The 11,006-nt window shown below is 49.4% G+C and overlaps 2 protein-coding genes across 2 annotated transcripts; both read right to left on the bottom strand.

Moving 5' to 3' along the window:
- Positions 1-988: 988 nt before the first annotated feature.
- On the bottom strand, positions 989-4,450 carry LOC117840045 (pentatricopeptide repeat-containing protein At2g03880, mitochondrial). Its single transcript, XM_034720497.2, has one exon. The coding sequence runs from the start codon at positions 4,054-4,056 to the stop codon at positions 1,282-1,284; it is 2,775 nt and encodes a 924-aa protein (XP_034576388.1). The 5' UTR covers positions 4,057-4,450; the 3' UTR covers positions 989-1,281.
- A 1,714-nt stretch (positions 4,451-6,164) lies between these two features.
- On the bottom strand, positions 6,165-6,623 carry LOC117835618 (uncharacterized mitochondrial protein AtMg00810-like). The gene is made up of 2 exons (XM_034714967.1): positions 6,389-6,623; positions 6,165-6,289 (listed from the first exon to the last, which is right to left on the bottom strand). The coding sequence occupies exons 1-2, from the start codon at positions 6,621-6,623 to the stop codon at positions 6,165-6,167; spliced, it is 360 nt and encodes a 119-aa protein (XP_034570858.1).
- Positions 6,624-11,006: the final 4,383 nt, after the last annotated feature.

The raw sequence follows: 11,006 nt of genomic DNA, 5'->3' as shown, positions 1-11,006 counted from the left end.
GTGTATGGATCATGGATGATACCATTCTTTTCTCTTCCTTTCATCGTGGTGCTTTGGCCCCAACGAGATTGAACGGGCCTGGAACGGGAATGGACTGCCAACTTGCGCTCCACCTTTTCAGGGGCTTTTGATGATGCTATCATGCTAGAGCCCACCGCGATCCGCACCGCGCGGGATGATGGATCCATCCGTCCAAACCGATAGCATTTGGCACGTGATGAACGTTGGCACTGGAGTTGTGGGGTGGCCATGACATGGAATCAATTTTTACTTCCATATGTCATATGCATAGTATTCTCCTTTATTATCAATGTACTGATCTTATTTTGTCCAGCATGAATGTATATATGAACTGATCTTATTGTAACTCTGAGCAAACTGATATAGTTTTGATAGGCATGTTACCAGTGGCGTAGGCAGGATTTTCACTCTGGGTATTCATTGTAAAGAAAATAGTGAGATTTCTTGATCCAGATAGTGACTGTTGGGCCTACGTACATGTATGAGCACTAGAAGTATACACATACTAAACATTTTGTCCAAAGCCAGGGGTATTCATGTGAATACCTATGAATACCCCTAGCTACGCCCATGCATGTTACTCAGTTAGGCAGAATTCGATCAGAAGTATGTATGGGCCGTTTCTTCTCTTTGCAAGAAGAATGTTCGGGCTCGGAAGAATAGGACGAGCGACAATGAATGGTGTACAGCTGCACAGATCAAAGCACAGATGTACTGGATGAGAATTAACATCTTTACAATCAATGAGCGTCATGTCACTGTCTTTGCCAGAGGGACAGTGAATGTGATGCAAAGCAATGTACTCCCTCCGTCCCAGATTGCAGATCGTTTTGGTTTTTCTAGGTGTACAGATGTTTATATGCACCTAAATATAATGTATATCTAGATACATACAAACATTTATGCACCTAAAAAAGTCAAAATAACCTACAACTTGGAATGGAGTGAGTAGGCAATATGAGCTAGATAAGATAACATTAGAGAAGTTAACCATTGGTTGCATCCAGTCTACCTATATGCACAACTGTGTGCCAAAGAGAACAAGTAGTGGATACATTGCATCTACATGGCCAATGAACAAAAGAGATACTCAAATGTGTCCTGGATGAGAATTAACATCTTTACAAACAAAGGGAAGGTGTGTTTGACAGTCAGCTCCATCAGTTTTTCATATGTGTGTGTCAGAGGAGGGGAGAGAATCCTGTGTTGACATGTCACCACAGGATTCTCACCAAAAATCTGAATTGGTGTATAACTATCTCACCAAAAATCTGAACAAGAGCATGATCCGTCTTTGAATTTGTGGAACCTGTAAGGATCTCTCAGAACAATTTCCCTTTGGTAAACCATGCTAACCAGCTTAAACACCAGATGGCAGTCTGCACAGACCCTGAGGTTCTTGAATATCCTTATTGTAGATCCTTCTGGCACAGCAATAAGCCCATATGCCAATGCAAGCTTCTCACTGTGGTTCCACAGGTTCTGCTCTTTTTGCTCTTCATCCGTATCATGTAGTGCATATGAAGTATCAGCAACATAGCCTACTTCCCTGAGCTTTAGCAAGATTTCATCCAACTTTGCATATATCTTGTCTGCGTGCATATGACTCCGGTCACCTATGCCAAAGGTGCTCACCTCATTCTTCAACTTAAGCCAGCTGCAGGCAGGTCTTTTGTTCAATTTGATGGTCTTCATGTGGCTTCTTAAATTGTCAACATCTACCCATCTTGCGTTTGTAGCATATAAGTTTGACAAAAGAACATAAGCAGAATCATCAAATGGGTCCAATTCCAGGAGATTTTTGGCGGCTTTCCTCCCAATATCCAGATTTTTGTAAGTTCTACTAGAGGACAGCAAACTCCTCCATATTAGATCATTTGGCAAGACTGGCATTTCATCAATAAATTTCTCTGCATCTGCAAATCGCCCTAAACGACCAAGGAGATCCACTATGCAAACACAATGTTTTATTCCAGGAGAAACACCAAATGTAGATGCCATAGAGTTATAGTAATTGATGCCCTTGTCTACCAGACCAGCATGACTGCAAGCAGAGAGAAGAGCAACAAATGTCACATAGTCTGGCTTTTGCCCCATTGAGACCATTTGCTCGAACGTATCCTCAGCTTCCTTAAAATAGCCATATTTTGCATAGCCTGATATCAATGTATTCCAGCATTGCGTAGGCCGACTAGCAGGATCAGGCAGCATTTTCAACATATCATCCATCTTTCCACATTTCCCATACATGTCCATTGCAGCATTAACAACATGACTATCAGAATCCAACCCACATTTCACACTAAGACCGTGTAGCTGCATGCCTTCTTCTAATGATGCCAAGCATGCACTGGATGACAAACATTCAGCTACACAAAAACGATCAAGTTTGTTTCCAGCATGCCGCAAATCCATGAAGAGCTTTAGAGCTTCCTCTCCACGGCCATGCCGTACATTGGCAGCTACAATAGCATTCCAGGAAATGGCACTTTTATTCTTGATTCTGCAGAATATATCAGTACTAGATTCCAAATCTCCACAGGTTGCATACATTGTTATCAATGAGTTTGTAATATACTCATCTGATAATAATCCAGTCTGTGCTATGTATGCATGTAATGCCATTCCATAACTGCGCAAATCATCTGATGATTTGAAAGACCCCTGGAGATTTATCATTGTGATATAATTTGGCTTTATTCCGGCACCTCTCATCCAAGAAAACACACGCATTCCCTTGGTAGCATCTTCAAGCGCTGCATATCCCCCAATAAGCACATTGCAGCTTACAACATCACGAATGGGCATTGATTGAAATACTCTCTCTGCATCTACCAGTGAATTGCATTTACAATACATTGTGAGGAGAGAATTACTAACCAATAGGTTGTCGTGAAGATTTCGCTGCAATATCATGGCATGAACTGTTCTGCCATCCATCAAGGCTTCTGGAGTTGAACATGCTCCTAGAGCACTGGAAAATGTCATGTGGTTTGGTGGACCTTCATCAATCTGAAGTAACTGACTCAATGTCTCCAATGCTTCAATACGGCTATCATTCTGCATGTAAGATGAAATCATAGTGTTCCAGGATATTATATCCCGTCTGCTCATGTTCCAGAACAGAGACTCAGCCTCATCCAGTTTCCCAGCAGCAGAATACATATTAACCAGAGCATTAACAACCAGAACAGAAGAATGCAGACCACTCCTGAGACACAGGGAATGAATCCCACTTCCCTGGGCAACATGATCTGATGAGGCACAGACAGATAACAAGCTGCACAGAGTTGTCACATCGGGCCTCACTCCACCATGAAGACGCATATCTGAAAGCAGCATAAGACATTTGCTGCAGACTCCTTCGTGTGAGTACATGGATATCATTGCATTCCAAGATATACGGTCCCGCTCCTCCATTCCATCAAAGAGCCTCTCGGCGTCCTGCACCCTCCCAAGGTTCCCAAACATGGTGATCAGAGAATTTGCCACTGAAACATGTGTCTGAAAGCCAGAGAGCACGACATGGGCAGCGACCTGAAGCCCAGGTGCCTCATCCTCCAGTGACCCACACAAGCTGACCACTGTGGCAAAGGCATTCGCATTGCACGGAACACCTTCCCTCCTCATCCGGCGATAAGCTGCCAATGCATCGTCCAAGTACCCATTCGACGACAAGGTCACCATCAGTGCCGTCCACGACACGACATTCCGCTCAGGCATTTCCCAGAACAGTCGTTGGGCCTCCGCTACCAGCCCACGGGAGCCATAGAGGTGCAGGAGCGCGGTCCCAATGTAGACGTTCCCCATGAGTCCGGCCCTGTGAGTGAGCGCGTGGATGGCGGCGCCGCACGCCACGCCTTCCTCCCAGCCCCAGCGCTCGCAGGCCGTGACTAGACTGGCAAGCGCAAAGCCGCTGAGCGGGATATCATGCTCCCGCATGTCCCTCAGCAGGACGAACGCAGCGCCGTCGAGGCCGCAGCGCACGCATCCGGAGACGGCGGTGTACCAGGAGGAAGACGTCCGGTGCGGCATCTCGTCGAACAGGTGGAGGGCAGCAGCGGGGGATGAGCGTTGGCGGAACCAGAAGGCGAGGAGGGTGTTGCGGTGGAAGGCGCTGAGCGGGAGTGCGCGGCGGAGGGCGAGGCCGTGGACGGCGCGCGCGAGGAGCGGGTGGTCGGCGAGGCCGGAGAAGCCGGCGTGCGGGAACGCGGCGATGGCCGGGTGCGGGTGGGTAACGAGGAGGTCGAAGGGTGAGGCGGCATGTGGAGCAGGAGGGAGGGGCGCGGGAGGCTGCGGTGGTTCGAGGGGACATGGCGCCGCGGCGGCGGCGAGGCGGCGCGCGGCGAGGCGTGGCCGCGGCCGCGTGGTGGCGTAGCGGTGGCAGCAATGCTTTGCCAGTTTCGTTTTTCCTATTTTTTTTCTTTTGCGGAGAAGGAAGGAAAAAACTGCAGCCACTTTAAGAAATCATCCAAAAGGATCAGCCCAGTCCAGCGTAGAAATCATCGTAGCCATGGGCCCAGACCTCGCACCGGGCTGGCTGGCGGCGCATTCTCTAATCTGCCGGCCCAGCACATCATCACTTTCTTTTTTACCCGCGTTTCTTCTCCTTGATCTGGCTTCCAATATTATTAGCGGCAGATTTGGAGTATGCATGTACTATGTCCTCTTTCTTTCAGTGCGTCTCGTGACAAATAAAATCTTCGTATACTCCCTCCATTCTAAATTGTTTTAGTTTTTTAGATTCATAAATATTATTATACATCTAGATATAGTGCATGTCTAGGTGTATAATAATATCTATGAATCTAGAAAAGTCAAAACAACCTATCATTTGGAACGTACAATTTGAAACAGAGAGAGTAATCACTAATTTCACCATCTCAAAAAATAGAATCACCAAATGCTGGCTGCAATTCATGTGCTCCTGCAGTTTGATCAAATGGAGGAGCACCTTACTCCATGCTCCTGCAGTTATTCCTTTTTGTTTCGTAACACATGACTTTGATTCTTTTTTATCTGGCTCCAAGAACATCTGGGCTTCACGGAGGAAGCCAACAGGCAACAGCCAAGAAAGATGAATGGTTGCCGGTTGCCAATTGGTAGGAGTAGCCATGTCAAAATTAAGCAGCAGCGAGTCCAGTAGACCAGTACTCGATAAAGTGCAATGCTGCCGGTTGGTAGGAGTACCACAGTGCAATGCTGCCCTTTAATTATTGGTGTTCGACTATACTCCCTCCGATCCCCGAACACTGTTCGTATAGAAAATTCTAAGTACGATAGTAGCAAAACTAAATTCAAATTCAAAGTACCATAATAACTCTTTTTAATCGGATGGATTACCTAGTAAAATTAATTATGCATGCACGCTTGTAGTAAATGTCGGATCTATTAGTCTTCCTTATTTAGCGAGTCTGACTCGGGTATCGATGGTGGGAGTAAATAATCGATTCGTTAACTGGACCAGAAGGTATTATGAGGGCTATTATTGGATGGTCTGAAAGTTATATGAATACTCTTTGTAGGAAAATTTTGAACGCTAAACGAACAGTCTTTGTGTGACGGAGTCCACAAAGTGTTCGTCCGGGCCACTGATTGCAGCCGGGACATGTAAACTAGGTTCCCTATTCTCTAGTCCTCCTACTAGTACTATACTCCCTCCATCCCAAAATAGATGCAATTCTAGAGTTTAGACAAAGAGATTGAAAGAGGGAGAGAGGCAATCGACATATTGTATTGATCATCTCAGGTGTGTTTTATACACGTACAAGCACACCATGCACGTCCGTCAGTAACGGGCGTCGTGGCAGACCGAAGGAACCGGTCATGCTACCTTATCCTACAATGCTAACACCCCTCCTCAGCCAGTGCATTGGCTGATTTGATGCACATACTGTCTCGAAAATCTTCAAATAGCGCTGTTGGAAGACCCTTCATGCAAACTGATGCTTGGTTGGTACATGAAGAACACGCAGTTGTCCAAGCGCTGTCTTCTCACGAACGAAGTGGATATCGAGTTCCACATGCTTGGTCCAGCGATGGTGCACCGTATTCTCTATGAGGTATACGGCGGAGACATTGTCGCAGAAGATGATGCTTGCCTTGTCGACGAGTAAGTGCATTTCACGCAGGAGATTATGCAGCTAGCAACACTCTGCAGCCGCATTGGCTACACCTCGATACTCAGCTTCGGCACTGGAGCGTGAGATGACAGCTTGCCTCTTGGATGACCACGAGATCAATGAGTCTACGACGAAGATGCAGAAACCTGATGTCAAACACCGTGTATCCGGGCAACCGGCCCAATCCACATCGATGCACGCTGTGGACGAGGAGCCACGTAGATGCATGCCATGCCGAGTAGTACCGCGGACGTACCATAGTATGCGCTTGATCAAGTTCCAGTGGATGTCCCTTGGCATGTGCATGTGCAGGCACGCCTGCTGCACAGAGTAGGCCAGCTCTGGTTGGGTCAGTGTCAGGTATTGCAGGGCTTTGGCGATGCTCCGGTAGAGCATGGCATCTCCGAACGGTTTGCCATTGTTGGCGGATAGCTTGGGCTTGGTGTCGACAGGTGTTGAGGTGGGCTTGCAGTTCGTCATTCCTGCACGTTCAAGAATGTCATCCGTGTACTACTGCTGATCGAGGAAGAAGCCATCGGCAGTGTGCTGGACTTGGATGCTAAGGAAATAGTGTACGGGGCCGAGGTCCTTCATGGCGAACGCGTTGTGAAGTTGACGAATGATGGACTGCAGAAGTGTTGTCGAGGACGTTGTGAGGAGGATGTCATCTACGTAAAGCAGTAGCCACGCCGTGTCGTTGTCGTGGTGAAACACGAAGAGCGAGCTGTCGGAGCCCGTGGAGACGAAGCCGAGGCTTCGAAGACTCGGTAAATCGTTGGTACCATGCACGCGGTGCTTGATGGAGGCCGTACAGGGACTTCGTGAGAAGACAGACGTAGTCGGGCCGACGGTCGTCGATGAACCCGGTTGGCTGTTGACAATATACACGTTCCTGCAATTCGTCATGCAAGAACATGTTCTTGACATCCAGCTGATGCACCGGCCATCGGTGAGAGGCGGTGAGGGTGAGGACGGTCCGAATGGTCGCAGGCTTGACGATGGGAGAGAACGTCTAATCAAAGTTGACGTCGGGGCATTGGTTGAAATCACCTACCACCCACCGAGCCTTTTGTCATTCCAATGCATCGTCGGGAAGGAGCTTGTTCTTGAATATCCACTTGCGACATGCTGGATCATGCAGGGCTGCACAGACACTGGAGGGCATGGCGTGATTGTCCACCGTCGTGGCAACTTGAGCGTACCAAGGATTAGGCATGAAGATCCCTACCCTAGCACGCGTCATGATGTGGTGTAGAGGCTGTTGCGTAGTCGACGATGTGGCCGTTGCTGTAGGTGTCGAGGTGGACGGCACTCCGGATGCCATGGGTGACGTCTTGGATGGTGTTGCAGCGGTTGGGCTGCTCGCGAGAGCTGCCGGTGATGCTGATAGTGTCGCCGGCGGTGTTGAGGCGGTGGGCATCGTCGGCGCTCGTGAGGTCGTGGACGTCGGCGTCGTCATTGTTGAGGGTGACGTGGCGGTCGCTGGTGCCGCAAGTGCTGAGGATGATGTAGCTGGAGTCACTTGTGCCGCAGGTGCTGAGCACGATGTAGCCGGAGTCACTTGTGCCATAGGTGCTGAGGACTCTGGTGTCGAGGACGGCCCCTGGGCGATGGGCACATGTGTCCGGCGCGTTGGAACGTGACGTCGATGAGTCAGAGGTGGTGCTGGAACAAGCTCGATGATGGGTGGAGCCGTTGGAGGAGTGGGAGCTGGAGGCGCCGTGATCCTGAAAGGAAACTGCTGCTCGTCGAAGTAGACATGCCGAGACATGATGATGCGGCGGGTCGTGGGATTATTAGCAGCGATAGCCCTTCGTGTCCGTAGGGTAGCCCACGAACACGCAAGCGATGAAGCGTGGCGCAAGCTTGTGTGTAGCAGTGGTGGCCAAGTTTGGGTAGCGCAAGCACCCAAATACTCGCAAGTGATCGTAGGTGGGAGCGTGCCCGTAGAGAAGCTCGTAGGGAGTGGCGTTGTTGCGTGGCCGGCAAGGGTGCGGTTCAGCATGTATGTGGCTGTGGCGAGTGCGTCGGGCTAGAACGCCGGGGGAATGTCGCCGTGGAAGAGGAGTGCGCGGACACTGCCATTGAGTGTGCGGAGGACCCACTCAGCACGGCCGTTCTGCTGCGAAGTGTATGGGCACGTGAGGCGCAAGATGATGCCGTGTGTAGAGAGAAACGAGTGTAGGGCGTGGTTATCAAACTCCTACCATTGTTGGTCTAAAGGCTGCGGATGTTAGCTTTGAATTGTGTTTTGACATAAGCATGAAAGCATAGTATAGTAGGCAAAACATCAGACTTGTGCCGTAACGGAAATGTCCAAGCAAAATGAGTATGATCATCGAGAATGACAAGGTAAAATCAATATCCAGAATTGCTTAAAATAGGCGTGGTCCATACATCGCAGTGAAGCAAATCAAAAGGTGAAGACGCAACATTATTTAAGCGGGCGAACAAGAGATGCACGTGCTTGCCAAGACGGCAGGCATGGCACGTGTGGTCCTCTATTCGTGAGGAAGAGAAATTGAAATTGCGAAGTAAACTAGAGAGGGAGGCACTGCCCAGATGGCCGAGGCAAGTATGCTAGAGCGCGGATGTGGTTGGTGTGGTTGCCGGCACTGGGGCAGAGTGGATATAGGTCATCGGTAGAATCACATCGGAGGAGCACCGTCCTCGTTTGCAGATCCTTGATAGAGAATCCAAAAGCGTCAAATTCCACAGTGACATTATTATCACGAGTAACAGCTCTAACTGAGACTAGATTCTTTATACGAGGGGCAAACAAGAACATTTTTAAGTTGAATTGGGTTCTTAGGTGTGTGAATGGAGATGTGACCGGTGTGAGTGATGGGAAGAGGCGCGCCATTGCCGACAATAATATGAGAAGGATTGTGAGAGAGCGGGTGGCTGTGAGGAATACCAGGGTGTGTTGCCACATGAGAAGAGGCGCCGGTGTCGAGGAACCGTTCGCCGCCACCGTTATAGTTGTTGGAGTTGAACTGCTGGCCGTGGAGTGCGGCGAGAAGACCGTGCGCGACTTTGTTGTCGAGTGGAGCCGATATGTTGCTATACGCCATCAGAGCATGGGATCCGTCGCCGCTGCCACTCGGACGGGCATCGAGAACACCTGTGGCATGGCACTGCGGCATGGGTTGTTGGCGTGGTTCCACTACACCGGCGCCTATGTTCCCGTCGGTGGCGTGGAGGTGCCGCGGCCACAGCCGTCACCCTTCTTGTGCTTCTTCTTTCGGTTGCTGCCGGGGAGTAGTTGTGTGGCGGAGTTGACATCGAGGATAGCGGCTTGGACGACGTGATGGTGGGAGTAGTGGAACCGGCAACGAGAAGAGCTGTGGCTGCCTCCATTTTGTGGGTGCGCTCAATGTGCGTTTCCTCCTGGATCAAGTAGGAGCGCAGGTAGAGGAAGGTCGGAGGAGGGTTGTTGATGGCGCTGAGGACGCCGATGGCGGAGCTGAACTTGGAGTTGAGGCCGCGCAAGGTGTTGACGATGAGAGCTTGATCGCTGATGGGATGGCCGACGTCGCCCAGCGTGTCGGCCAACTTCTTGAGCTGGCAGCAGTAATCACCAACGCTTAGCTCACCTTGATACAGGCTGCAGCGCATAGACGGCGCATTGCATGACGTTGTTGAGGAAAAGTCCGCGCACCGCCATCCAGAGGGAGTACACCGTCGTGCGGCGCTGGAACACCATGTCGTGGATGCCCTTGGAGACGGTGAGGTAGATCCAGGCTGCGTCCACTCGACATCGTGGAAGCGAAGTTGGGCGTCGACCGTGCCGTCGATGTGGTCGATGATGCCGAACTTGTGGAAGGTCAGTTCGAAGAAGGAGCTCCAGGTGGAGTAGTTGGAGTCGATCAGCTCCAGCATCTCAGGCACATGGGAACGGATGTTCATAAGTTGAACCGTGAGGCGGCGATCGGCATGGGTGCAGCAACGTGGAAGGGGTTGAGATCGTGGGCACCCACGATGGAGGCGCTGGAGGAGGAAGGGCTGGAGCCATTGTTGCGGAGAGAGCTGTGGAAGAATAGGATCGGAGGTTAAGCTGATACCATGAAAGAGGGAGAGAGACAATCGACAGATTGTATTGATCATCTTAGGTGTGTTTTATACACGTACAAGCACACCATGCACGTTCGTCAGTAACGAGTGTCGTGGCGGCTGAAAGACTAGACAGATCTAACTGATCGAAGGAACCGGTCATGCTACCTTATCCTACAACCTAACAGAGATCAATGTTAGTGAGAAATTGTATATATACCCCTATAAAGATATAATCATTGCACTTTGGGAGGAGAGAAAATAGAAAAAGACAATTTGAAACCAATTTTAAACTCTAGAAATGCACTTATTATGATACGGATGGAGTAGCAGGATATAAGTAACCCGACCGACTGATTAACACAGCCCAGCGAATGCCGGTCAAGAAGTCGTCGTCGTTTGAAAGTGAGTCAAGTCAAGTCAACTAGCCTAGTCTTTGTTGGTCAGTTTGTTGATGCACGGTTATTGCGATCATCCCTTGTTCATGACTCTAGACAAAATTCTCCCAGTCCCTCAACCGCTCCTGCAAATTTACAGTAGTCTGCTCTGCCCGTTTGGAATGCTGGAACTTCTTCAAGTTTCTGTGAGAACCTTCTTAACTGTTTTCAGGAAGATCACAATCCTCAAAAAGCCTGTAACTTTGATTTCTCCGACGGAAATCATTTCTGTGGTCAGATTCACGTGATCTTGAATTAAACCATAACTTGAATCGTTATCCTTATATAGAGTGTGCTCGTGCAATTTTTTTCGTCGTTGTCCTATCTTCATTGCCTTTGTACTACGAGATGAGGATCAGGCCGGTTTCCTTAT

The sequence above is a fragment of the Setaria viridis genome, chromosome 9 (genome assembly GCF_005286985.2).
Source record: "Setaria viridis chromosome 9, Setaria_viridis_v4.0, whole genome shotgun sequence".
NCBI lineage: Eukaryota > Viridiplantae > Streptophyta > Magnoliopsida > Poales > Poaceae > Setaria > Setaria viridis.
The sequence above is the reverse complement of the archived record's forward strand: the minus strand, read 5'-3'. Positions and strand labels throughout refer to the sequence as shown.

Bases quoted from the DNA above. Each gene is read 5' to 3' on its own strand.
- LOC117835618 (XM_034714967.1), bottom strand. From the start codon at position 6,623: ATGACGAACTGCAAGCCCACCTCAACACCTGTCGACACCAAGCCCAAG. The intron at 6,290-6,388 runs GTACTACTCGGC...GTTTGACATCAG, and splicing joins CATACTATGGTACGTCCGCG to GTTTCTGCATCTTCGTCGTA.
- LOC117840045 (XM_034720497.2), bottom strand. From the start codon at position 4,056: ATGCCGCACCGGACGTCTTCCTCCTGGTACACCGCCGTCTCCGGATGC.